This window comes from Gracilinanus agilis, chromosome 2 (assembly GCF_016433145.1).
Source record: "Gracilinanus agilis isolate LMUSP501 chromosome 2, AgileGrace, whole genome shotgun sequence".
Classification (NCBI taxonomy): Eukaryota; Metazoa; Chordata; class Mammalia; order Didelphimorphia; family Didelphidae; genus Gracilinanus; species Gracilinanus agilis.
The window spans coordinates 479,446,422-479,472,122 of record NC_058131.1 but is presented as its reverse complement, the minus strand read 5'-3'; the positions used below and the strand labels follow the sequence as shown (position 1 = coordinate 479,472,122).

General features: G+C 40.3%; 2 protein-coding genes across 2 annotated transcripts in view; one reads left to right on the top strand and one right to left on the bottom strand.

Annotated features, from left to right (window-relative positions):
* Positions 1-19,164: 19,164 nt before the first annotated feature.
* Positions 19,165-21,103, bottom strand: LOC123234012. The gene is made up of 3 exons (XM_044659977.1): positions 20,716-21,103; positions 19,805-20,228; positions 19,165-19,524 (listed from the first exon to the last, which is right to left on the bottom strand). Exons 1-3 carry the CDS (start codon positions 20,742-20,744, stop codon positions 19,165-19,167), a joined length of 813 nt encoding a protein of 270 aa, XP_044515912.1. The 5' UTR covers positions 20,745-21,103.
* The window catches only part of MIDEAS (mitotic deacetylase associated SANT domain protein), a 159,669-nt gene continuing 153,393 nt past the window's right edge, over positions 19,426-25,701 (top strand). Inside the window, exon 1 of the mRNA XM_044659976.1 lies at positions 19,426-19,649. The gene's annotated coding sequence lies outside the window, so the exon portion shown is untranslated. The remainder of the gene's footprint in view (positions 19,650-25,701) is intronic.

The window sequence follows — 25,701 nt, the reverse complement described above, 5'->3', positions numbered from 1 at the left end:
GTTAAACAGGTGCCAGGAACATGAGCACCTCAGAAGAATAAACACATGTGCAGATAATAACTGACATTTATATGGCTCTCTTGTGATCATAATAATAATTGTTAACACTTACATACTTTAAATGGCAGCTAGGTAGCACAGTTGCTAGAGTGCCAGACCTGGAGAAAAAGACCTGGATTCAAATCTGACCTCTGACATATCCTAGCTGTGTGCCCCTGGGCAAGTCATGTAATCCTTAGCCCTTGCCCTACTTTCTTAGAATTGTTACTAAGACAGAAAGTGTTATATCATACAAAGTTAACAGCAATATTGTGGAATGATCAGATGTGATACACTTTGCTACTTTCAGCAATACAAGGATGCAGGACATTTCTGAAGGATTTATAACAAAGAATTCCATCCATCTCCAAAGAAAAAACTGTTGGAGTAGGAATGCAGATCAAAGCGTGTGATTTTTCACTTTAGTTTATTTACAGTTTTATTTGGGGATTTGGTTTTATAAGATTACTCTCTTATAAAAATGAACAATATGGTAGTATGTTTTGCATGATAATACATGTATAACCCAGATCAAATTGCTTATCTTCTCTAGGAATGGGGTGGAAGGGAGGGAGGGAGACAATTTGGATCTTATAACTTGGGGAAACTTATGTGGAAATTTGTTATTACATGTAATTGGTAAAATAGGATGTTTTTATAATAATAAAAAATAAGAAAGTAAGCGTTATTAAAAAAGAGAGATAATAATCACTGACATAAGGCACTTTAAAGTTTGCAAAGCATTTCAAATGCAGTATCTCATGTGATCCTTATGTGAATTCTGTGGCATAGGCACTGCAAGTATTATTCTTTTCATGGTGCTGATGAAAAAGGGCTAGGTAACATGCCCAGATATTAGGGGAATTTTAATCCTTGTCCTTCTTGGCTCCCAGATCAGCATTCTTTAACACTATATAATGCTGCCACTCCCTATCAGAAATGGATAGACTGTTTACATTTCTTAATCTAGTATTTTTTAATTCAATTATTTTTAATTTTATTTAGTAAATTTTTAATTAATTATTTAGTATTTAGTATTTATCATTTAGTATTATCATTATTTAGTAAATTTTAGTAAATTAATTTAATTTAGTAAATAAAAAGAGAGCATTTAAAAAAAATTGATAGACTAATCAGATTTAGAGCTGGAAGAGACCTGGAGTGCCTATCTTATCTTCACGATCTTGTCATTTTACAGATGAGAAAACTGAGATCCAGTGAGATAATGAGACCACAGAGATAGAACTGAAAGGGTCTTTCAGGCTCAACCACCTCATTTTAAGGAAAAGAAATTGAGGACAAAAAGGTTAAGACTGTGTTGTCATTACAAAGGTTATATGACTTGTCCAAGGTCATACAGATTGTAGGGTTACATTTCAAACTATCCATATTTTTGGTTGTTTAAAAACAGGGCTCTTTCCACTACAGAAAATTGACAAAAGCTTCTATTTTTCAGATGAAATGAAATTTAGCTCCCTCTTTAATCTATGTCTTACTGATTAAAGTTAACGAGGGCCTCGACAGAACAAATATCTGGACCACATCTGGTATGGTGTTCACTCAGGGCCCAAGTACTCTTACTAATAGAATATTGTTAATTCCATTTCCCTCAGGTAAGAACAATTCCAAAGGCAATTTTTTAAACCCTTACCTTCTGTCTTAGAATCAGTACTAAACGGGGGCAACTGGGTAATCAGTGGATTGAGAGCCAGGCCTAGAGATGGGTGGTCCTGGGTTCAAGTTTGACCTCAGACACTTCCTACCTGTGTGACTCTGGACAAGTTACTTAGCCTGAATTGCCTAACCTTTACCTCTTGTCTGCCTTAGAACCAATTATTTATTGGTTCTAAGGCAGAAGGTAAGGGTTTAAAAAAAAAAAGAATCAATATTAAGTATCAGTTCCAAGGCATAAGAGTGGTAAGGACTAAGCAACAGGGATTAAGTAGGAAGTATATGAAGTCACATTTGAACCCAGGACCTCTCGCCTCTAGCTTGGCTCTGTCCACAGAGCCACCTAGTTGCCCCTTCCTAAAGCATATAAAAGTAATTGGGGAAGGTACAAAGTCTCTAGAGTTCCCCTTCAAAAGTCTTACAAACTGCTTTTATTTCCTTTCTTGCCAAAGGATCCACCATTGAGACATGGATCAATCTACAGGGGGGTGAAGTTAAGCCCATTGCCCAGCTCCGTTGTTTCTTCACTGGCAATTTCCTTGTTTGGGAGGTTGTAGGGCTGTGAGGGGTTAACTCAGGCTTCCTCTATTCCTCCAGCGTCCTGGACCACAGCAACAGGACTCAGCATGATCCTAGCAATCTGCTTTACATTCCATTTCCCTGCTAAAGTCCTGGATGGGGTGTGTTCTGAATATGTGACTAGCTCATTGGTCCTCACAATCAGGACATCGCTGTTCTCTAAGCTATTGCCGTACAGAAGGTTGAGAAGACTTGCCTGTGAGTGCCAGGTCACTTCATCAAATGCCACACTATGTATAGAGAAGGCAACGTGTACAGACAAGTGGAATGAATGCAAGTGACAGTTCTTTTCTGTCTTTAACCTTTTATTGCTGCTCTTAGGCATCCAAAAATACTAAATAGCTGTGGCATGTTGGGATGATTCTTTCACAAAGCCTTGAAACGTCCTGATCTTATCTCCAACAACAATGGGCTATCACATGATAACGTTTGAGAGATTTCTTATTCTTCTTAATGATGTCATTGGTTGCTTTAAGCAGAATGTTTAGCTTTGGAATTGGAGGATTGTTTTTTATCTCTTTGAAAATACCAATAGGGTCAACATACCTCCTCCCAACTTTGTAAATGTAAAGAAAAGTTTGGGGAAACAATATGATTGGAAGTCAATTCATTCATTCATGTCATAACATAATATTAATTCTTCTACATGGTACATTTTACATGTAGTAATGTATATTGACAGACTTAGGAGAGATTAGAACTATTGCATATGGGTGATTAAATGTGGCTGAAAGAACTTCAACTTTTGTATTTCCCAAATTAAGTAAAGATCTGTAACTTTTAGAATATATTCAGATAAACTTGGGCATTAATTTTTCAGACTCCATTTGCTAAACATAACAGGGGAGGAGGCTGGAAGGATTGTTTCACAAAACAGCGAGAGAAAGAGAAAGAGGGAGAGGGAGAGAGAGAGAGAGAGAGAGAGAGAGAGAGACAGACAGACAGACAGACAGACAGACAGACAGACAGACAGACAGAGAGACAGACAGACAGACAGAGAGAGAGAGAGACAGACAGACAGACAGACAGACAGACAGAGAGAGAGAGAGAGAGAGAGAGAGAGAGAGAGAGAGAGAGAGAGAGGGTGAGAAAGGGAGAGGGAGAGGGAGAGGGAGAGAAAGGGAGAGGGAGGAGAAGGGGAAGGAGGAAGAAGAGGAGGAGGAAGAGGATAAGAAAATGATGTTGCAGAAAATTCAGCATACAAGCCAAAGTTTTTCATCCCAGTATACATAGTGAAAGCAGGAGGATAACAGATAGATAAGAAGTGGAACCGATTCTCTAGCATCTTTAGAGAAATCTATTTTCATTATATATAATAATTGAACCACTAGATTTAGACTCTATCACCATTGGAAACTTTCTTGTTATTGGACCAGTAAATCTTTTTTTTGATCCTACATTTCTCATGACATCCTTTACACTTCTTGTATGCAGTTTCTTATTTTTACTGCATTACAACCTCTTCACGTGCACTGTATGTGCTTGTTCATTGTCTTTTGGATGATCTCCAACTATAATTCTAGAAATATTCTATAATTTGAAGGTATATGACTTCAGCAAAAAAAAAAAAGTTGTATTTAAAAGGGATAGGTTTTGTTTCAGGGAGATGCTTTAAGCCAGTAAAAGACCTGTATGATTTCTCAAAGTCAGTATCTTCTTCTCTGCTCTTCCTGAGTCAGTTTTGGAACTGGCTCCTTGTCCAGACAAATAAGAAGCAAAGTGGAGAGAATGCTGGACCCGAAGACCTGAGTTCAAATCCTGTCTCAGTGTGTGTCCCTGGGCAAGTCACTTTAACCTTTGTCTGCTCCAGTTTCCTCAATTATAAAACAGGAATAATAATAGCATCTATCTTACAGGGTTATTGTGAGAATCAAATGACATAATATTTGTATACTGCTTAGCATAGTGTCTGGCACACAGCAGGCATTTGATAAATACTTGTTCTCTTTCCTTTCTATTTGCAATGTATCTAAGACATATGTACTAATGGTTGAACTCTTTGGATTATTTATTCACTTCTATATTCCAATGTGGGCAAGAGGCATTCTTTTTTTTTTTTTAATGTTTTTTATTTTATTTTCCCCCAATCACATATAAAAATTGTTTCTGGATTTCTGTACTGGCAGCAATGCAATGACCCAGGACAATTCTGAGGGATTTATGGAAAAAAATGCTATCCACATTCAGAGGAAGAAATGCGGGAAACACAGAAGAGGGGCAACTGCTTGAACACATGGGTTAAGGCGGACATGATTGGGGATGTAGTCTGGAAACTACCACACCAATGTAACTATCAACAATCTGGAAATGGGTCTTGATCAATGACACATGTTAAAACCAGTGGAAATGCGCAGCGGCTATGGGCGGGGGAGTGGGGGGGAAGGTTGGGAAAGTGGGGGGGGGGTGTGAAGGGGAAAGTAAGAGTATGTCATGTAACCAAGTTAACTTTTCTAAAAAATAAATATGAAAAAAAATCAGTTTCCATCTTTCAAAGAATATTGAATCTCAAATTCTCTCCCTGCCTTCCTCACCACCTTGAGATGGTAGGCAATCTCATATAGATTTTATATGTGCAATCACATAAAACATTTTTCCATTACAATCCATTAAGAGGCATCCTTTTTTCACTTGGTTTTTCCTGTATAGGTGGTTAGGACAAACTGTTTTGAGTGATGATGGATTTCATTTAGGAAGCTCTGAAATGCTCTGGTTTCGGTGCAATTAGTATAAAATCATCCACAAAGAGGAACATCTGGAAGATTTCATCATCTGTAAAATATCCCTTTTCCATTTGACATTCTTCATGATGATGGCAAACACTTTGGCCAAACATGCATTGCTTTGTTTTATGCCCCACTGGATAATAAATAATCAGAGCATTGTCAAACATAGTTAATTCAGTTGTTACCTTTTTCAAGACATTTTGTATAATTTGACATATATGGGGTAGACATCTTGTTGGATAAACTGTCAAAACAGTATTTTGGTCTACCTGATACACATCAATTTTTTAATAATAATCAGTATTAGCACAGGAGCATCTTGGGTTCTCTACACTTTTGAGTTAATTGTGTGAGTCAAAAATGTGTTCTGCTAAAGAATATAATCTAAAGAAACTTTGCTTGTTCCCTTATTATATACCTTTATCAAGAATGTTCTCAATGTATATGTTGATTAATCTCAAAATTTTTATGGAGCTGGGAAAGTAGGCAGATGTATCAGTTGTCTTTTCAGGAAGTATAATAATAAGGTCTAAGATTTTTCCCCATACCTTTAGTATTCTTCCCTTTTTTAGATACTTTGAAAATTAACTTGATAGGGCAAAATTATGTCTTCCAAATACTTTGTCTGCTAGTCTAGCTGCTATACCAGTGTTTATTTCTCCCATATCTTTTCTACTTATCTCCTCTCTTCCTAATTTCCTTCCTTGTTTCTGTTGAAAGCAGTCACCCAGGTTCAGAACCTCAGAGCCATCATCAATTTTTTTTCCCTCTCCTAGCCCTTTACATCCAATAGTTTTTACAATCCAACTCACGTCAATTCTGTCTCTGATATATCTAATATTTGTCCTCTCTTCTTCCTACTCACACATTCAGAACTCTCTTTCAGGCTTTCACCTTTTTCAAAAGTCTCAGCCCTTGGTTCCTCTTTCTACCAAGGACAAATGCATGCTAGAATGATAGCTTCTATTGGTCAGAAAACAATTCTTTGGTTTGATATAATCTATAGATAGAAGAGGAGCTGTAAGTCTTTTTTTTTTTTTTAACCCTTACCTTCCACCTTAGAATCAATACTGTGTGTTGGTTCTAAGGCAGAAGAGTGGTAAGGGTAGGCAATGGGAGTCAAGTGACTTGCCCATGGTCACATGGCTGGGAAATATCTGAGGCTAGATTTGAACCTAGGACCTCCTAGGCCTGGTTCTCACTCCACTGAGCAATCCAGCTGCCCCCCCAACCCCAGCTATAAGTTTTAAAGAGACAGGATGTTTTCCTCTATGTTTCCTATAAGTGAAAATCTTATAGACTTTGAGAAATAAGCCAGTTCATGGAGATTAGGACTGGGTGTCTCTATGACAGTACAGGAATTCAGATTTTTTTTTTTTTTGGTGAGGAGAGAGAGAGCAAGGGAGAGAGGAAGAGAGAGTGACTGCTACATCAGCTGCTACCACTATCAAGACTGGGGTTGCTAAACCATAGGGATGCCTCTTGGGCTGAGATGAGAGAGACTCTGACTGTTTGAGTCTGCTGAGAAAGATAATGATGATGCTTCCTTCCTTCCCAACCTACCCCAATATACATCTTAATCAAACTCTCTCTCTGTCTGTCTCTCTTTGTCTCTGTCTGTCTCTCTTTGTCTCTGTCTCTCTCTGTCTCTGTCTCTCTGTCTCTGTCTCTCTCTGTCTGTCTCTCTTTGTCTCTCTGTCTGTCTCTCTGTCTGTCTGTCTGTCTGTCTGTCTCTCTCTCTCTCTCTCTCACACACACACACACACACACACACACACACACACACTTTCCCCTCCCCTCCCAGAGGAAGTGAGATCCTGCATTCCAAATTTTCTCTCTACATTTATACTTCCTCTTTAATTAGTTGAATGTCAATTAGATAAAATTTGATCAATTCTAGCTGCTTCTGATCTGGATGCTTCATTATTTGCTGATAGGTAGTTACAAAAAGATATAGATAGTGAGAAATGCCAAGCAAAACCAGATCAAGTGACAGAGAACAAATGATCTCTCTGAATCACCAGAATTTTGTCTCAACTGGGGATCTCCTGAGAGAGAGATAATTATTGATTTTGAAAAATATGTTCTATATACATGTCAAAGTAAAGTATAAACTGAATCCAGGGTTTTCCCTTAGGTGAAAGTGAACCAGTTGAAATTTTTGTCCTAGAGAGAGGAGGGGCTGGGTGGCTGCTTTGAATCATGGTGACTTCCCCTTTATTTCTCCCTCCATATGTAATCAGAAGAATTTCTCTCTAGGGGGCAGCTGGGTGGCTCAGTGGATTGAAAGCCAGGCCTAGAGACTGGAGGTCCTAGATTCAAATATGGCCTCAGACATTTCCTAGCTTAAGCCCCATTGCCTAGCCCTTACCACTCTTCTGCCTTAGAGTCAATATGCAGTATTGACTCCAAGACGGAAGGTAAGGGTTTAAAAAAAACAGAATTTTTCTGATAGGGTGAAGTGAAAAGCAGCAAGTGTCTAGAGAGTAGGTCATATACTCAGTGGGAGGGAAAAAAGGTGGCTGGAGAGGACTGGCAATACTTCTAGACCACAAACAGAGGCCAGAGAAGAGGGAAGGAGCACCCCACTTCCTCAGGCTTTCCATAACCCAATAGGACATTTTTTTTCTTCACCTTATACTAACCACCCTTTTAGATGGGGGTACAGCCTTATAATTGCTTTTCTTGTTTTCAGTCTTTCTTCAGTTGCTAAGGCTATATTAATAAAGCAAGTTCTGGTCTGTCATTCTCCTGTTTATTCTAATGGTTCCCTTCAGTTCCTAGGATAAAATACAAATTCCTCTGTTTGGCTTTTTAGAACTTTTCATTGTCTGACTCTGGGTTTATTTCGGGTTACTTTCCCTCACATACTCTATACTCCAATCAAAGTGGCCTCCTTGATAAACCTGAAATACAAAATTCCAACTCCTTTCTCTAGACCTATACCTGGAATTCATTTCCTTCTTATTCCTGTCCCTCAGAATCTTTAACTTTTTTCAAAGCTCAATTCAAGTGCTGCTTATTACAGGAAGCCCATCTTGATACCTGGTGGTTAATGTCTTTTTTCTAGAAATTATTCTTTCTTCCCTAAAGATTATAAGTTCCTTGAGGGCAAGGACTGTTTTGGTTTTGTCTTTATATCCTCAGTGCCTGGTGTGTATATATATATATTTTTTTTTAATATTTTTTTTTTGTTCAATCACTCAGTTGTGTCCAAATCTTTTTGACCACATGGATGATAGCTATCCATGAGATTTTCTTGGCAAGGATACTGGAATAGTTTGCCATTCCCTTCTCCTATGGATCCAATCAATTCTTTTATCAGGCAATCAGAGGTTAAGTGACTTGTCCAGGGTCACACTGCTAGGAAGACTCTGAGGTTATATTTGAACTCTGATATTCCTGACTTCAGGATCAGCACTATCCACCAAGCTGACTGGTGCATAGTAGATGCTTAATAAATGTCTATGGAATGAATGAACAAAATGCATTTGGGAAGGAGAGAATCAGTGTCTAAATATGATCATTCCATTTTATTTAATGAGAAAAATAGTTTATTTTAGATATATTTACAAATCTTTTCCATTTTTGACCTATTTTCTTTTTTCTACTTTCATCCTAAGATGCTTGAAAGATGAATTGATGAATCTGGTTAATTAGGTCTACTGCAAAGCTGTCTTTAATCTTGCTTTTCTTTCTTCTTTCTTTTCTTTCTCTCTCTTTTTTGTTTTTGTTTCTTTATCCCCCTCTTTCTCCTCCTCCTCCTTCTCTTTCTTCTTCTTCTCCTCTTCCTCCCCCTCCTCTTCCTCTTCCTTTTCCTTCTCTTCATCCTCTTCCTCTTCTTAATCTTCCGTCCTTTTCAATATTATATTTCTATTCAATATATAGAATATAAGTTTATATTCTAAACTGACATTGTTCTTGACTACCATACCTTTCTCTTTGGCAAAGAGATCAAGTTTTGATGGTTACGGCAGTTTCTAGTGGCCTTTGGTCCTCACTATGGCAACTGATTTACATTGCTCAAATGATCGTAATTGGTGTCAATTTTCCTTCCTCTGTTTCTCATTTTTTGGCATCCACAATTTATTTAGGTAAATCAGGATATGTGTGTTTTGATTGTACTCCAAATACTTTTTTCCTTTTTATTCTTTGTTCTAGCTTTGTATTAATTATGATTTTTGCTTTAACATGTCTGTATAAGGTGCCTGATTGGGAAATTATTCTTACATTGATAGCAAGTCACTATCTCTAAAACACAATAAATTTCACTTTTTATTTTTATATAGTGCTTGCCATGGCAAGTGTCCCTATTAAAAAAAGCAAAAACAAATCCTTACCTGGAATAGAATCAGTACTATGTATTGGTTCTAAGACAGAAGAGCAGTAAGGGCCAGGCCTGTGATGGTAAGCCTATGGCAAATGTGCCAGAGAAGGCATACAATGCTCTCTCTGTGGACATAGGCGCCATGACCAGCCAGAGTTCCTTACTAGAAAGGCAGAGGGACTTGGGTGGAGCTGTTCCCCTCCCCCTTTCCACCTTACCTAATGACATTTTTTCACATCTCTCACCCCTCTGCCCAGCAGCCCTATGGGAAAGCTTTCTACCTCCTCTGTGTGTGGTAAGGGTTGGGGGGAGGAAAACAGGGCAAATGCTGCACTCAGTCTAGGGAGGGCAGGGCATGGCACAGGGTCTCTTGGAGGCATGGGCGAGGCATGGCATGCAGTCTCTAACAGGTTTGCCATCATTGGGTTCAGTAATGAGGGTTAATCGACTTGCCCAGGGTTACACAGTTAGGAAATGTCTGAGGTCATATTTGAACCTAGAACCTTCCATCTCAAGGATAGGCTCTCTATCCACTGAGCCACCTACCTGCTCCATAATAATGATTGTGCTGTCTTTTTTTTTTTTTTTTTTTTGGCAATCAGGGCTAAGTGACTTGCCTAGGGTCACATAGTTAGGAAGCCTCTGAAGGTAGATTTGAACCCAGGTCCTCTTCACTCAAGGGTTGGTATTCTATCTACTGCTCCATCTAGCTGCTCACATCAAGTATCTGTTAACTCTTTTTTTTTTGAAAAAACGAATTCATGGTTTATAGGTGGTAAACTTCTGTACAATCTATAGGTCCTTTCTTTTTCACGCTCTTGGATCATACTTTCCACTCTATTTTTCACTAGTCCCCTATCTCCTATTCCTCCTTTTGCACTAAAGTAAGAGCCTCAAAGTTAAATTTACATTTGGTTTAATTTGGAGATTTATAATAAGTTCTTCGAAGAATTTTTCTACATCCTTATCCTCTACAGCAGATGTTGGCACATAAACTGTAATTATCTTCATGGTAGTCTTTTTGTAAATACTTATCAGCAGCATTGCAACATATGACAAAATGGCCTCTGAAACTGTTTATTTTTTCTGTAAACATAATAAAGCCAACCCCTTCTCTTTGCCTCTCTAAGGAGAACCTGTAAGTCATCCTTCCCTTTGCCTAGAAGAACTTCCTTTTGTGTTCTATGTTACAAGTCTAACAATATAATCATCTCCTTGCTTAATGGACGCGTGTGCTATATGCCCTCTCCCTTTCAAATAAGGAGGACCTCTTAGCTCTGGACCCATTTACAAATGGACAGCCCATGTTCCAACTTCTGGGAACCTGAAGTCCAAAGAGACAGGTCAGTTTAGAAGGGTACAGATGCCAGGTATACTGTGGAGGCAGAATTGACAAACTTAACTGATTGAATATGGAAAATGAAGGGAAATAAAGAGTCAAGGATTTGTATAATGCAGACATGGTAGAAGGTCCCAAATAAATAGGAATTTAGGAAGAGGGATGGGTGTGAGGGAGGAAGATAATGAATTCTGTTCAGTGTATTGAGTTTGTGATTTCTAAAGGACAGTCATTTGGTAGTGTCCAATATAGGCTGTTTGCATTGCAGGACAGAGCTTACAAGAGAGATCAGTGTTAGGTATATAGCTCTGGGAGTCATACATATCAATGGAAATGGAATCTGTAGGACCTGGACCTGAGAGTTTGTCATTGCCAAAGAATTTATCACCAAATGGTCAGCCTACTACATTAAAAAAAAAATGTTTACCTTCCATCTTAGAATCAATACTACGTATTGGATCCAAGGCAGGAGAGTGGTATGGGCTAGGCAATGGGGGTTAACGGACTTTCCCTGGGTCACACAGCTAGGAAGTATCTGAGGTCAAATTTGAACCCAGAACTTTCCATCACATCTAGCCTTGGCTCTCAGTTCACTGAGCCACCTAGCTGCCCCCCTCAGCCTACTATAGATAGGCCTCTCGTACTTAGCTATGTTGTTCATCAGAAAGAGACATGGGGCTGTTCTTGAAGCTGTTCCAAAGAGGTGCAACTTGCTAGAGTTGTTCTTTGATGATGTAACCTTGGAGAATCTGGAGGTCACTTTCAAAGTATGGAATTAGAGAAGGATAATAAATACTAATAGCAGCCTATATTAAAGAATAAAACTTTATACAGAAGGCTTAGTATTCAAAAAAGTAAAGCCAATTAAATGAACAGACTAGCATTTTCTCTGTATCTTTTCCCAAGTCTGTCTGATATTCTGTCACTCCCTTGCCTTTGTCGTCTTAAGTTTTTTTTTGTTTTGTTTTTAAGAGAAATACTTGCATTCAGTGTGTACCTGGTTCTGGTTCTACTAGTTTCCATCTCTATCACTTTATATGGCTCTTTCTATATTTTCCTGTGTTCCTCATGTTTATTGTTTTTATGATACCATAATATTTAATTATATCCGTGCATGCTAATTTAACCATTTTCTAACTGCTGGGCATAAATGTCACTTCTAGTGACTTGCTATTATAAATAAAACAGCTATGAATATTTTTAACATATTTTTTATCGTTCTACAATATTTTAAGGATAAAATCTTAGCAATGGAATCATTAGGTCAAAGAAAATAATTCATGACTCTTCCTAGATGTTGACACTTTGCCCTTCAAAACATTTGTTTAACTTCTAGGTGGTATTAGTCACCCAACCCAACTCAATTCACTAAAAGAACCAAGCAAGGGAGAGTCTTATGTTCATTGTGATGGCGGGGTTGGGGGAGGGTAATACATGCCCCTCAACACAAGAGGGAGCCATGGGGAAGTGCCAAACTTTCTATGGTTCTCAGAGAGTAAGTGATCTTCAGTTCCCTGAATTCTGAATATCTGGCTACATTAAAAAAAAAAAAAAAAAAAAAAAAAAAGTCTATTACTATATAATTACTATATGAAGAGTAAAATGTTGTCCCCAAGCCAGGCACTGTCTAGATTGGTGATTTACAAACTTTTAAAATCTCATACCTCGTGAATAACATTTTTGAGCATCTACCTTTTTATAGTATATTTATTTATAAATTCTATACATATACATGGCTCCACATCCAGCCAAACAAAAAAGGGAGGGCATATATGAAGGTCATACTAACTGCCCTTGTCTCAGGGCTCCAAGGAATGCTTGCTGAAGCCAGGAAAGAATCTGGGGAGCAGGAGACGGGGAAACGTAAAGGGAAGGGGAATATTCCCATTGCTATTTGCATAGCTGTTGCAGTTGAGGTTAGATTTTAACTGTGAGGGGCAAACTGCAAGAGCAGAAGTGGAGAGGATGTGAGGGAATGTTGGGGGAATAATAGGTAAAAGATAGGAGTGACTGTATTGGAGAGAAGTCTCATGATTGGCTATGGCAGAGAAGGTGGGATGAAACCCATTTTCCCATTCTCCGATTGGTTCATCACATATGTATTGGGTTCTGCTCCATTTTTGGACTCAGTTAATGTGGAGTCTAGACTATGGGGAACAGTTAGGTGGGCATCCTCTTGAATCCATTAGATTTAGTCAGGTACTTTGGATGGACAATAATCTGGGGAAAGAGTTGAACAGAAGGAAGGTGGGAGCTGGGTCACATATGGGAAACTGAGCAATGATTCTAACCTGTTCTTTCACAAAAACCAATACTTTAAAAAAGTTGGTATTGGGGGCAGCTGAGTAGCTCCGTGGATTGAGAACCAGGCCTAGAGACAGGAGGTCCTAGGTTCAAATCTGGCCTCAGGCACTTCCCAGCTATGTGACCCTGGGCAAGTCACTTGACCCCCATTGCCTACCCTTACCACTCTTCTGCCTTGGAGCCAATACACAGTATTGACTCTAAGACTGAAGGTAAGGATTTTAAAATAAACAAACACAAAAATAAATAAATAAATGAATGAATAAGCAAACAAACAAACAAATAGGTAGATAAACAAATAAATAAATAAATGGGTGAGTGAATAAACAAATAAATAAATACATAAAAATTTAAAAGTTGGTATTGATGCCTTTTGTTTTACATCAGAGTTATTTCTGGATATGCTTCTCCCCCCCCCCCCACTTCCTCCTTCATCACAGAAATCTCTCTTTAAACAAAGAAAAACAAAAAATAACTAATACAGTGACGTGCACTGAGTTTATAGTAAATAGAGCCAGCCTTGAAGTCAGGGAGACCTGGGTACAATTAAGCCTTGCTTCTGACAGCTATGTCTGGCTGTTTGACCCTGGGCAAGTTTTTTAACTTAACATCTTAGTGCTCCCAGAGAACTCATCAAGACTTCAAGCTCCAGCAACACTGCAGAATTTTCATTGGTAGAGGGAGTTTTCTCTATAATAAGATCTCCCTACACAACTATAGTCACAGCAATGACACTACCGTCTCCACCCATAATCCTGACTTCTCTTCCAAGAGGAGGGAGGTATATTTCTTTATCTTCTAGAACTAAAGTTGGTCAGAATTTGGCTTCCTTTTTCATTATCGTAGTCATAGAGTATATTTTTCATCTCTTTCTGCTTTAATCCATATTGCATCAATAAATCAATACATTTTTTAATACCAGTATTCTTCTGGGGAGGCTACATGTCTGAATTGTGGAATGCCTCAGAAGAATGAAAACTGCAGGTGACTTAAGCCATGAAAAGACATATAGTGGGTGAATAATAGGTTGCTGCATATTGCCAATGATGATGTGAATATGAAAAGTTATATGAGGGTCATATATCAAGGTCATGTGTGAGTGGAAATGGAGGTGGGCCAGTAATGAGACTGGGGAAATGGCAGAGTATTGCATCAGCAGCCACAGAATACAGGGTGTCCCCCACATCTTAGTGCAGCTTTAGGGGATTAAACTTTACTAGCCTGATATTCCACTAAGACTTTCCAGTGTAAGATTTAAATTTAGTGTTTGGACTTAAATTATGTGAAATAATGTGGTTGGCCGGAGTTATTATATCTCAAGTCAGAAGTTTATTTACAAAAATAGAGTGGGAAACAATAAGGTAGAGAAATGTGAGAGAGGTTAGAGAAAATACCTATACTAGTCCTCAGCCAGGAGGGTTGGTAGTAACTACTGGCCTCCTCCAAGATGGAAGCTAGTCTCTTAGGAAACTAGGAAAGTAGTCAGCCCTTTTCACTCACCCCACTAGGTAGTCCAGGAGTCAGAATCCAAGGTTGATGCCATGATCCAAGCCGCAGTCTAAGCCACAGTCTCCAGTGAAGTTCCCTCGAAGACTATCTCCAGGAGACACTCTTCACTAGAGTCACCTTAACCAGATTGACTGCTCAGGGGTTTTCATGACTTTTATGGTGGTTTCCTGTCCCTGCCCCTTTTCATGGGGGCCACTCACAGTTTCCAAATTGTCTGAGTTGTCACCTTTGGATTCATTCCTTTCTGAGTGTGTGAACTCTTAAATTTCTGGATGTTTGAGTTTGGGGGAAAAGGTGGAGCTCTGGAAGTATCTTGCTGGTTTCTCACCTAGCATCAAGTAAGGTGTGAGCTCCTCCACCTAGTTCAAGCTTGGGTTGATTCAATCAAAAGGTAGACAAAGGAGAGCTAATCTTGTCCTCACAATCTAGTGAGGTACTAAGTAGGAAGTTATTGTTAAAGTATTAACTTCAACTAGGCAAAGAGAACAAAGGATTCCCTTTTCATACCGGGACACACTAGATTAAAAGAACAACAGAAAGGTTTTCATTGTTGTGGGCTGATCCTTAGGATATAAAGAAGGAGTGAAAAAGAGTCATATAGAATGAGATGTGAAAGGCAATTTTTATTCCCTTTGTCTATTTTAAGTTAACCAAGAACTTAAAGTATCCCTACTTAACACTTAGTAAGTCACTAACAAAGAAAGTATGCCCTAACATACCACAAGCACTGCCCCTATCCTGGGCAGTGTGAGGCAAATTGAAAAGCTGTGATTGATTCCTGAGTTGTGATGAGAGTTGATGGGTGGAGAAAATTATATATAAGCAGGAGCCTGAGAGAGATTCAGGGTCTTTGTTCTTGGCTCTTCACTCTGGCTCATTCATTACTTGGAAGATTCTTGGGCTCTTTATTCTTGGCAGCCTTTAGCCAAGGGAGCATGAGCTCCAGTGGAATTCTTGGTGGTCTTGACCTCATGTGCACTGAAGGTCCTCTGAGGTTTTTCAGGATCTTTAGTTCTTCCGATTTTGGCTTCCTGATCAGGGCTTTAGATTCTGATGAGATTCGAATTTAGATTTGCTTTCCAGGTCTGGAGGCACTAGGATTAGGACTTAGGGTATTTTTACTAGGTGATATTTTCTACCTCCTTCCTATATTTCCCACTTTAATATCTCTACCTTGCTGTAAATAAAGCTACTAATTAACTTCATGACCTAAGAGTTAATTTTATAATGGTGGCCACAACAATTCTTTTTTAACCATTATTATTTTTGTCAAACCAAAATTTTTAACTATTTCATTTGGCTATCCAATTTTAATTATTACAGAGATAAGGAAGAGCAGTGATGGATTTGCCCACTGGATTACAAATCCTTGAGGGATCTGTTCAGCTTTCTTTTTTTTTGTTTTTGCCTTTTTTATTCTCAGTTTCCAGAAGAGTGCCTTGTACATAGTAATATGTAATAAATTGTTACTGAGGATGAAAACATTATTTTTCCCATTAGTTTTTTTTATTTTGAGGTTTTGGTTTTGTAGGAACATTCTTTTTTTCCCCATTTTTTATTGTCATACAAAACACACTTCCATATTGTCCATTGTTGTAAAAGCTCATTCATACATAACCAAAACCACAAAATAAAACCAAAAATACACTGATTCGAGAGATGACTCCACCAGTTCTTTCTCTGGAGGTGAATAACATTTCCCCTCACAAGTCTTTCAGGATTGTCTCAGATCATGGCATTGCTGAGAGTAGCCAAGTTTTCAGAGATAATCATCATCCAATATGGCTATTATCACATTCAGTGATCTCCCAGTTCTGTTTATTTTGCTCTGTATCATCAGTTCTTACAGATCTTTCCAGCTTTCTCATATAGCAGTGATGGGCAAACTTTTTAAAGAGGGGGCCAAAAGAAAGGGAATGCTCATCTGTCGGTCTGTTTCTAAGGCAACTCTTTTTTTTTTTTTTTTTTTTAACCCTTGTACTTCGGTGTATTGTCTCATAGGTGGAAGATTGGTAAGGGTGGGCAATGGGGGTCAAGTGACTTGCCCAGGGTCACACAGCTGGGAAGTGGCTGAGGCCGGGTTTGAACCTAGGACCTCCTGTCTCTAGGCCTGACTCTCACTCCACTGAGCTACCCAGCTGCCCCTCTAAGGCAACTCTTTTGAAGTTTCATTGTATTGTATCCTACTTATTGTATTTGTCAAATTAGGAATTATGCCACCATGGCCGGATAGAACATTTCAGGGGGCCTGCATCTGGCCTGAAGGTCATAGTTTGCCCATTACTGGTAATATAGTATTCTTTCACCAACAGGTACTACAGTTTATTAAACCATTCCCCAGTTGATGGAATCCCCTTGATTTCTAATTCTTTGCCATCACAAAAAGAGCAGCTATAAATATTTTTGTACAAGTAAGTCCTTTCCCATTTTTATTTATTATCTATATGAGTATTCTCAGTGACCAATATGTTTTGCATGATAATGCCCATAGAACCCTGATCAAATTGCTTACCATCTCAGAAGTGGGAGGGAGGTAAGGCAGGGAGAGAAACAATTGAGATCTTACAATTTTGGGGAAGGTATTGAAAATTGTCATATTAACAATTGTAACGTAATTGGGAAAATAAAAGATCTTTAAAAAATAAATTATTGCTGAAACACATTAATATGGTAATTTAAAAATAACTCATATTTTACCATTTACAAAGAATATATAAACACAATCTTATTGAATCCTCACAATCATATGAGAACTGTGTCTGCTGTTGTTTAGTCATGTTGGACTCTTCTTGACATCATTTGGGGTTTCTTGGCAGGTATTGGAGTTGTTTGCCATTTCCTTCTCCAGATGAGGAAACTGAGGCAAACTGGGTTAAATTGCTTCCCTGGTTCATGCAATTAGTGTCTGAGTTCAAATTTGAACTCAGGCCTTCCTGACTCCAGACCCAGTGCTCTCTCCATGGTGTCCTCTAGCTGTCTGAATTACTATCCTCATTTTACTAAGTTCTGAACTAAGTTCAGAAAAGTGAAGTGACTTGTCCATGGAAATCCATGTGGGAAGATGAGATTCAAACCCAATCTTTCCAGAGTGGAGTCAGGAAGACCTGAGTTCAAATCCACCTGCAGGCATTTACTAGCTAAGTGATCCTGGGTAAGTCATTTAACCTCTACCTGCCTCAGTTTCCTCAATTGAAAAAATGAAGATAATAATTGCATCTATCTCCCAGGATTGCCACAAGAATAGGCCAATATTGGTAAAAGCCATAAGCATGGTGCCTAGCACAAAGTAAGTACTTAATATTTATCCTTACCCCCCAAACCCCTACTGCCTTTCATGAATCCAGTGACATATAGACAACTATCATATTCTATCAATCAATTTCAGAGGCAGGTAGATGTCATAGTAGATATTGTGCTGGGCCTCAGGGAGACCTGAGTTCATGTAATACTGCCTTAGACATTTAATTTAGTTGCGCCACTCTGGGCAAGTCACTTAAACTTTGTCCCAGTTTCCTCATCTATAAAATGGGGCATCTACGTCCCAGTGTTATTGTGAGGAAAAAATGAGATATTTGTAAAGTGCTCCTCAAACCACTATTTAAATCAATTACAGATTTGTTTTATATGGAAAGGGAAGGGCCATAGACTGGTATGGTAACTGAGCTTAATTAAAGAGATTTTAACTTGGGATCCTGTGGCTGGGGACATTTTATGACAGACATAGAATGTGTAGAAAAAATAAATATTGCAAAAAAAACCCCCAAACTGACATAGAACCACCTTTTAAAATTGTCCTTCCTTTCCAAAGCAATTCACAAGGAAGTCAATGTTCTATTCACTCCAGGATTTTCAATTATATGCAACTTTCATACTAAAGTCAAAATAAATTTCTCTCCTTATTTATCAAGCAAAGAACTACTTTCTCATAGAGGATTGCAATTTTGTAGTTATTTATGAGATCAAAATGTTGGGTAGGGTAGTTTGTACAGTAAGAAAAGGTATTTTGCTTCATTTGTGATTACGATGGGAAATAAAAGCCTTCCTTTCAAAGCCCCTGTCTTTCTTCTCTACTCCTCTTTATCATCTCTAGTTATTTTTGATCCACTTCCAAGTATGGAAAGTTTCAGGCCCAATGAAGGATTTTTCTGTAAATTCTAGGCTTTATGAAAAGTCAGAGAGGGAAGGAATTTTGCAACAGAAATAATTTTGCAGCCTTAACGTTTGTCCTAGGATATAAAAATAACTCACTGAATGGGTTTGGTACAAAGTCATAATTTACAAACCTACTTGAGGGGATTTGAGGATAGGAAAAAGAAGGACTCTGAGAAACGAAAAGAAAGTTATTTTAACACAACCGAAGCTAGATATATTTAGTAAAACATTCAGTACACCACTGACCGACCTGACTGACTCGGCTTAAGGATTTGGCTAAACCTTAAAGCTTAAAAAAAAAAAAAAAAGTCTCTTCTCCCTCCACCATTCCTTTATCACTTATGCTGTGTGCATATGTGTGACGTTTCAGTGTTTCCAGGGACTTCATTCCTTCTGGATCACTTCGAGCTCCAGAAAAATCCTCCACAGTTCCAGAAGCACCTTCCCAAACTAAGAAGCCAGCAGCAGACTGCAAAGCAACCGAGCATGGTGTTGCACCAGCATGGAAGCTGAAGCAACACTTATAAGGCAAGAAAATCTCCCCAAAACAAGCCTTTCCCAGGGAGGCCGTGCCGTTGCAAAGCTGTACCAAGGCGGCTTTCACTTCCTTCTTCGACCCCAGCAGAACAACAGCGAGCACGGAAGGGCCCGAGAGATGCAATTTGGGACAAAGGGACAGAAAGCGAGAAAATAAAGATCTCCAGCTGCCCGGGTGCCCCCGATCCAGAAGCTCCAGCTTGGGATACGAGCTGCTCACTCACATCTGCAGTTTCTCCCGGAACAGGAGCAGCAGCAGCAGCTGCAGGGGGCGGCGGCAAGACGAGTAGCAGCAGGAGTTGTTGGGTTAAAGGGATCCAGACTGAGAGTCTCCCCTTGCACCACTAGGAAGTGACGACTTCGCCCAGTCCCAAAGAAAAGAAACAAAGTTTGTGTTTGTGAATTGTTCCGTCCCCTCCATCCCTTCACACCCTTTGGAGTAGCCCAGACAAGATTTTCGCCCACCAAGGTGAGTAGCCCAGAAGGGGAAGAGCCCCACCCCTCCCCCCACTCACTCTAGCCCCAACGAGGTTTCCTTTCCCCCTGCCTCTGGGAAGGGGAGTCTCCCCCCCCCCCTTTTTTTAAATGCATTTGGTTTCCAGGCAGAGGACGGGAGTGGAGCGCGTTTGTTGTGTTTGTCTGGACTGGAGTGGTCCGGGCCAGGCTGTTGGGGAAAGGAGAACGAAAACAATTGGTGGTTGCACTTTTGTGGGTGCTCGCCGGCGCTCGGAAAGCTAGTTCGGCCGGGCTCCCCTTCCCCCAGCCTCTGCTGCTTCTGCCTGCGCCCGCCGTGCACCAAATGACAGGCACAGCTGACTGCCTTGGCCCAGGGCTCCGGCCAGGCTGGCTGCGGCCCCAGCCTTCGGAGGAGGCTAGCTTGCCCACGGTCCTTCCCGCCCCGGCTTGCATTCTCCTTCCAGTCTCTGTGCTAGGGATCCCTCCAAAAGCAGCTACTGGGCAAAGCGTCTGCGATCTGGGTGATCTGCTTATGGGGGCGGGGTGGGAGGAAACGACAGAGAGTTCCGCAGTCCATTTTTCCCTAGTTTCACTAAAGAGAGAGAAAGAAAAGTTCGGTGTTTTCCAGCGAACCCAACTGTTTTGTTTACTCCTTACCTCGCCATACTCTCCCCACCCCCACTCCCTTATTTTTACAGCCAGGACATCTTCCTCTTCTTCGATTCTTCCGTGGTCTTAGGAAGAAAGTTAAAAACTCCTTTTTCTCTTTCACTCCCTTTAATTTACGAGGCTACCAAATAATTAAGGTCAGTCAAACTTTGGAGTTTGAATAAACACACAATCTGGCCTCTTAAAAAAAAACCCTCCCAGTAAAACCTGAAAATGTTTGAATAGATTTATTATCACTTCTCCACGACCCCTCCCCTTCCTCCATCCTTACCCCCCCTCCCCGCCCCGGCCGCCCCTTTCGTACAGTTCTTTAGCAGACTAATTGCTAGGGACTATTGCTTTTGCAGTTTATCCATAAAACTGCCAGCACGCCCACATACATATGTGAGTGTTTTATATATAAAACTCACAATTTCTTCCTTCTGATGGATTCTGGCATAACATCGTTTTATGAAGCTCTTGGGTGTTTTTAGTTGTTGTTGGCTTGTTTTTTTGTTTTTTTTTGTATCCTTGTGAAATATTCTTTTAAAAATAACAGCTGAGAGATTTCTGACCCCAGCAAAGCAACCCGAGTGGAGTCCAGCTCTGGCCAGCGGTGCAGAGATTCCTTGCCCGGAGAGTCCGCCGGGGACCGGGAGATTGGGGGCGTGCACGAATGCGTCCCTGCTAGAAGGCAGGTCACTAAATGCAGAAATGTGGGGATCGGTTGTCTCAAGGGCGAATGTTGCTGCAGTTTCATGATGGCGGCGTGTAATTACTGTGGGATCTCAGACTCGGGCTTTGTTGGAATGGATGTTGATACATTGGAGCGAGGCCTTGAGGGGTGAACAAAACGCAGATTTGCATTGCAAATGCCAAGAAAGAACTCTGGCCGAGTTATGTTGCCAAGTTCCTGTTTGCCCCTTAACTTCCAGCAGGTGATAGGAACTCTAGCCCCCAACTTCCCTCTCCTCGTCTACGTGCTAAACATTTGAGAAGAGAAGGCAGGAGGGGAGCCTGACGCACTGGATTGCCTACTTGCTTAGCACTGGGACTTCTTGCAAAGAAAATAATTTAAGGAAATACGCTCTCTTAAATTCTCTTTGAAAAACTCATGAAGAGAAAAGGTTCAAAAGGGATTCCTAATCTACAGCCTTTCTCTGTCTCCTGTTTCCTACCCCCCACCCTTCCAACTGCTAAAACTTCAACTTTTATAGATTGCTTTATCTTTCCATTTGCTCCTGAATTGGATTTGATGTCATTGGTCCTCTTCCAAAACCAAGGACTAGCAACGACTTTCTGCCTGTATATATCTATTTGTATCTAGATATTTCCATGTTCTTTTCCCTGTTAGAATATAGGCTCCTTGAAGGTGAGAACTGGGGCTTTGTTTTGTTTTTTTAATCTTTATTTGTATCCCTAGTATTTTGGCCCAGTGCCTGGGTTTATGTTGTTATTCGGACCATGGGGCTCTTCATTACCTCTTTTGGGATTTTCTTGGCCAAGATACAGAAGTGGTTTGCCATTTCCTTCTCCAGCTCATTTTCCAGTTGAGGAAACTGAGGCAAACTGGGTTAAGTGGCTTGCCCAAGGTCATACAGCTAGTATCTGAGAGTGGTTTTGAACTCAGGTCTTTCTGACTCCAGGCCTAGCACTCTATCCACCTAGCTGCCTCTGCCTGGCATATAGTATGATATAATAATTACTTGTTGATGGGATAGCTTCACAGTGTTTGACAGGGCACACACAGGGCGTGGCTGTGTTTCCGAGAGCTGTGTTAGAAATCAATGACAGCCTGTTAGACTTTGAGCCCTGGCCTGCGTGGCTAGCTACAAACATTAAGTTGTTGGGGCCTGATTTCTTTATTGTGTTCTGGGCAAAAGAGGGGGAAAAAAACCAACCACTGTATATTTTAGGGGGAGGAGGAGAAAGAGGAGGAATGTGTTATGAATGGAGCACCTTTTACCCAGAGGCCCAGCCAGAGGTTCACAAATACTACCTACCACCTGGGCCAGAAAGGAGGACTTGAACCTTGGCATGGGGCACTTCCCTGATAAATTGAAAATCCCACTAGAGAGGAAGTGAGATCCAAGCCTGGAAGTTTGCCCTAATTAAACATTTTTTTTTAAAACCCATATCTTCTTAGTGTCAGTTCTAAGACAAAGAGTGTCAAGGGCTAGGCAATCAGTTAAATGACTGGACCAGGGTCACACAGCTAGGAAGTATCTGAGGCTAGATTTGAACCTAGGACCTCCCATCTCTAGGCTTGGTGCTCTATCCAACTGTGCTACCTGCAATAAATCATATATTACAGTATTTACATGTATATGTACAGATATACACTATAACTTCAGTTAAATATTTTAGAGCAAAAAAATCCCCCAAAAAAACAAAACTAAAAAAAATATTTTAGAGCAGTAAAATAAAGTGGGGTGAAAGAGAGGTATGGGAAGGAGGGACATCATCCTAGTGTGACTGTGAAGCTCTCATTCTGGTTACTGGCTGGCTTGTGTTCATTGATACTCCTTTTCATGTTGCTTTACAAGTAAGTGTGTCCTAAAGCCCTGCTGCATCCCTCAGTAGTGGGGACTGTGACTTCTGTCTCTTTGGAATCCTCCCCACCAACCTCAGCTTTCCATCAACTGTTAACTGACTTAAATGAGCTTCTTCTGTTGTGATCATGCTGGGGCTTCTTCTGGTGGCACATGGAAAGGCTTGGAAAACTAGGCAACATTTCTACACAACTTGCAGATAATTTGGGACAAAGAATGACCTTTATTCAGAAAAAAAAAACTTTTCTATGACCATAAGTATTTGTGATTACAAGAAGAATCAGTATTTAGTGTAAAACATCAGAGGCCATTTTTAGCAGAAAGAAGGGACCGGATCTGGAGTCAGGAAGTTTGTTGTTCAGTTGGCTTTCAGACCTGTCAGTCTGACTCTTTGTGACTCCATTTGGAGTTTTCTTGGCAAAGATTCTGGCATGGTTTGTTATTTCCTTCTTGAGCTTATTTTCCAGATGAGAAAACTGAGGCAAACAGGGTTAAGTGACTTGCCCAGAGTCACCTAGCTAGTAAGTGCCTGAGGTCAGATTTGAACTCAGGTCTTCCTGACCCTAGACCTGGCACTCTTCACCATCTGGTCAGGAAGACTGTTCAAAACCTTATTAGTTGTGTGATCATGAATACATGTCTTAACCTCATAACTTGTTTCTTCTTCAACTCTAAATCATAACCTTGGCACTTTCCTCCCACAATTATTGAGAATCAAATGTCTTAAAGTCTTATGTAGGGGGCAGCTGGGTAGCTCAGTGGATTGAGAGCCAGACCTAGAGACGGGAGGTCCTGGGTTCCTGGGTTCCACACTTCCCATCTGTGTGACCCTGGGCAAGTCACTTGACCCCCATTGCCTACCCTTACCACTCTTCTGCCTTGGAGCCAATACACAGTATTGAGTCAAAGACAGAAGGTAAGGGTTATTAAAAAAAAAAAGTCTTATGTAGGGGCACCTAGTTGGCACAGTAGGCAGAGCACCAGGCCTAGAGACAGGAGGGCCATGGTTCAAATCTGGCCTCATACACTTCCTAGAGATGTGACCCTGGGAAAGTCACAACCTCACTTGCCTAGCCCTGGCCATTCTGCCTTAGAATTGTTATTAAGAAGAAAGTAAGGGTTTGATTTTTTAAAAGTGTTATTTAGGTGACAGTTATTATTTTTATCATCAGGAACATCCTAGACCATAATTATTACCTTTGTGTACAGGATCACCCTTTTTGGAATTCTCTTCCTTCTCCAAACTGACCTATTCTTTTATATCTTGCCCAAGTTTCAAGGTATTTGGTTCAGTAGACAAGCACTATATTTATTGTGCCTGAACATTGTGCTTAATAGTGGGTGTGAAATACCATGATGACCCCAAAGGTCATGTTTTGTACATTTTAAGAGCCTGACCTAAGTAGACCAGATTTTTTTTTTTTTTTTTTTTTTTTTTTGCCTATGTGATCTGATTAAGTACAGCAAACTCTCTGGTACAGTGCAAAGTAGAATTAGGGGACCTCTGATGCTTACCACTGGTAGGCTTCATGCACACACACACACACACACACACACACACACACACACACACACACAACATATTTTTTTCGTAGGGCTGATTGTAAACATTTATCAGCAGACCACTGACCTTGCCTTTTGTTGCCTTTTCTGAGATGGCTTGAAGGATCTTGTAATATTTTGCATTTTAGGGGAACATACAGGAGAAGATAACTTGCCCAAATAACCCCATCTTAGAGTTTGGGCCAGGAATGGTGGGGAAAGGGAGGTGCGGATTGCCAAATACTTGAGGGGGAGAAGAGGTAGATCTAATAGGGAGCCACCCAACAGCTGGTGAGCAAACTTGAATGGGTTGCAGGAGTGTGAGCCTAATCTGGTTGGTAGTTCTTCATAATTCATGTTCTCTCTTTTGCTCTCCCCACCCTCCACCCCTTCTGCTTCTCTGTTATACTAGAATCTGCACAGTAGTTGTACCCAGCCTTGCTTAAGACCGGAAACTTAATCCTTACTTCCTCTCCCACCTTACATAAAATGCTGATTTATTAGACAGACTTGCTGCTGAGTTCATGGACCCTAGATCTACTTTATAACATTTGCCTATTGGGAGCCTGTAAAAGCTGTGAATAAAGGCTAGATATAAAAAGATTTTTAAACCACTTACCTGTACTGTGGGATGTGGGAACATGCCACACATAAGGGGTTCCCGGAGGTTGATTATGGAGCTTAATAATGCTTAGAGATTGCTCTAAAATGCTGCCCTCTGAGCCAGATGGAGAAGCCCTCCCCCCAGGAGGGTGTAATGAGGAAGCTCTATTATGCTGTCTCTGCCCCACATCTGCATTTCCATTCATCCGGTGGCCTCCTGACATACTCACTTCTGAAACCGTAATCCTCTGTTTTGACATCACTGTTTGCTTCCTGAAAGAGAGGCTGAAACACCCCCCATTGATCTTTCATTCCTCCATATAACAAATCTTTGCAAATTTCCTGATACTGTGTATTGGTGCTAGCTCCATCCACCTCACTTCCTTCTTGAAAAGAACTCCTCCCCCACTTCTTTTCTTTCTCACTGAAAAAGCCCTTTGTGCAGACAATTAACAACAATAAATATATATTAAGTGCCTAGCACATACAGGGCTGGAGAGGAAGTCCCGCATAGTCTTGGGGTTAGAAAAACCTGATTTTGTTTCACACCTCCTACTTATTGGCCATGTAATCCTGAGTAAGTCACGGAACTTTTCAGTACCCTTAGGCGCCTCTCAGACTATAAGGGATAGTACTAGTTGCCAGTCTTCTGGGGGGGGGGGGTGTAGGGGAGGGACTGGAGAAAGAGTAGTTTCCTTACTATAGCATTGAAATCACCGG

Coding starts and splice junctions, on each gene's coding strand:
- LOC123234012 (XM_044659977.1), bottom strand. CDS start 20,744: ATGCCAGAATCCATCAGAAGGAAGAAATT. Junction 20,229..20,715: donor TCCATCAGAAGGAAGAAATT/GTGAGTTTTATA, acceptor CTCTCTCTTTAG/TGAAACTAGGGAAAAATGGA. Junction 19,525..19,804: donor TCCAGACAAACACAACAAAC/GCGCTCCACTCC, acceptor GTCACTTCCTAG/TGGTGCAAGGGGAGACTCTC.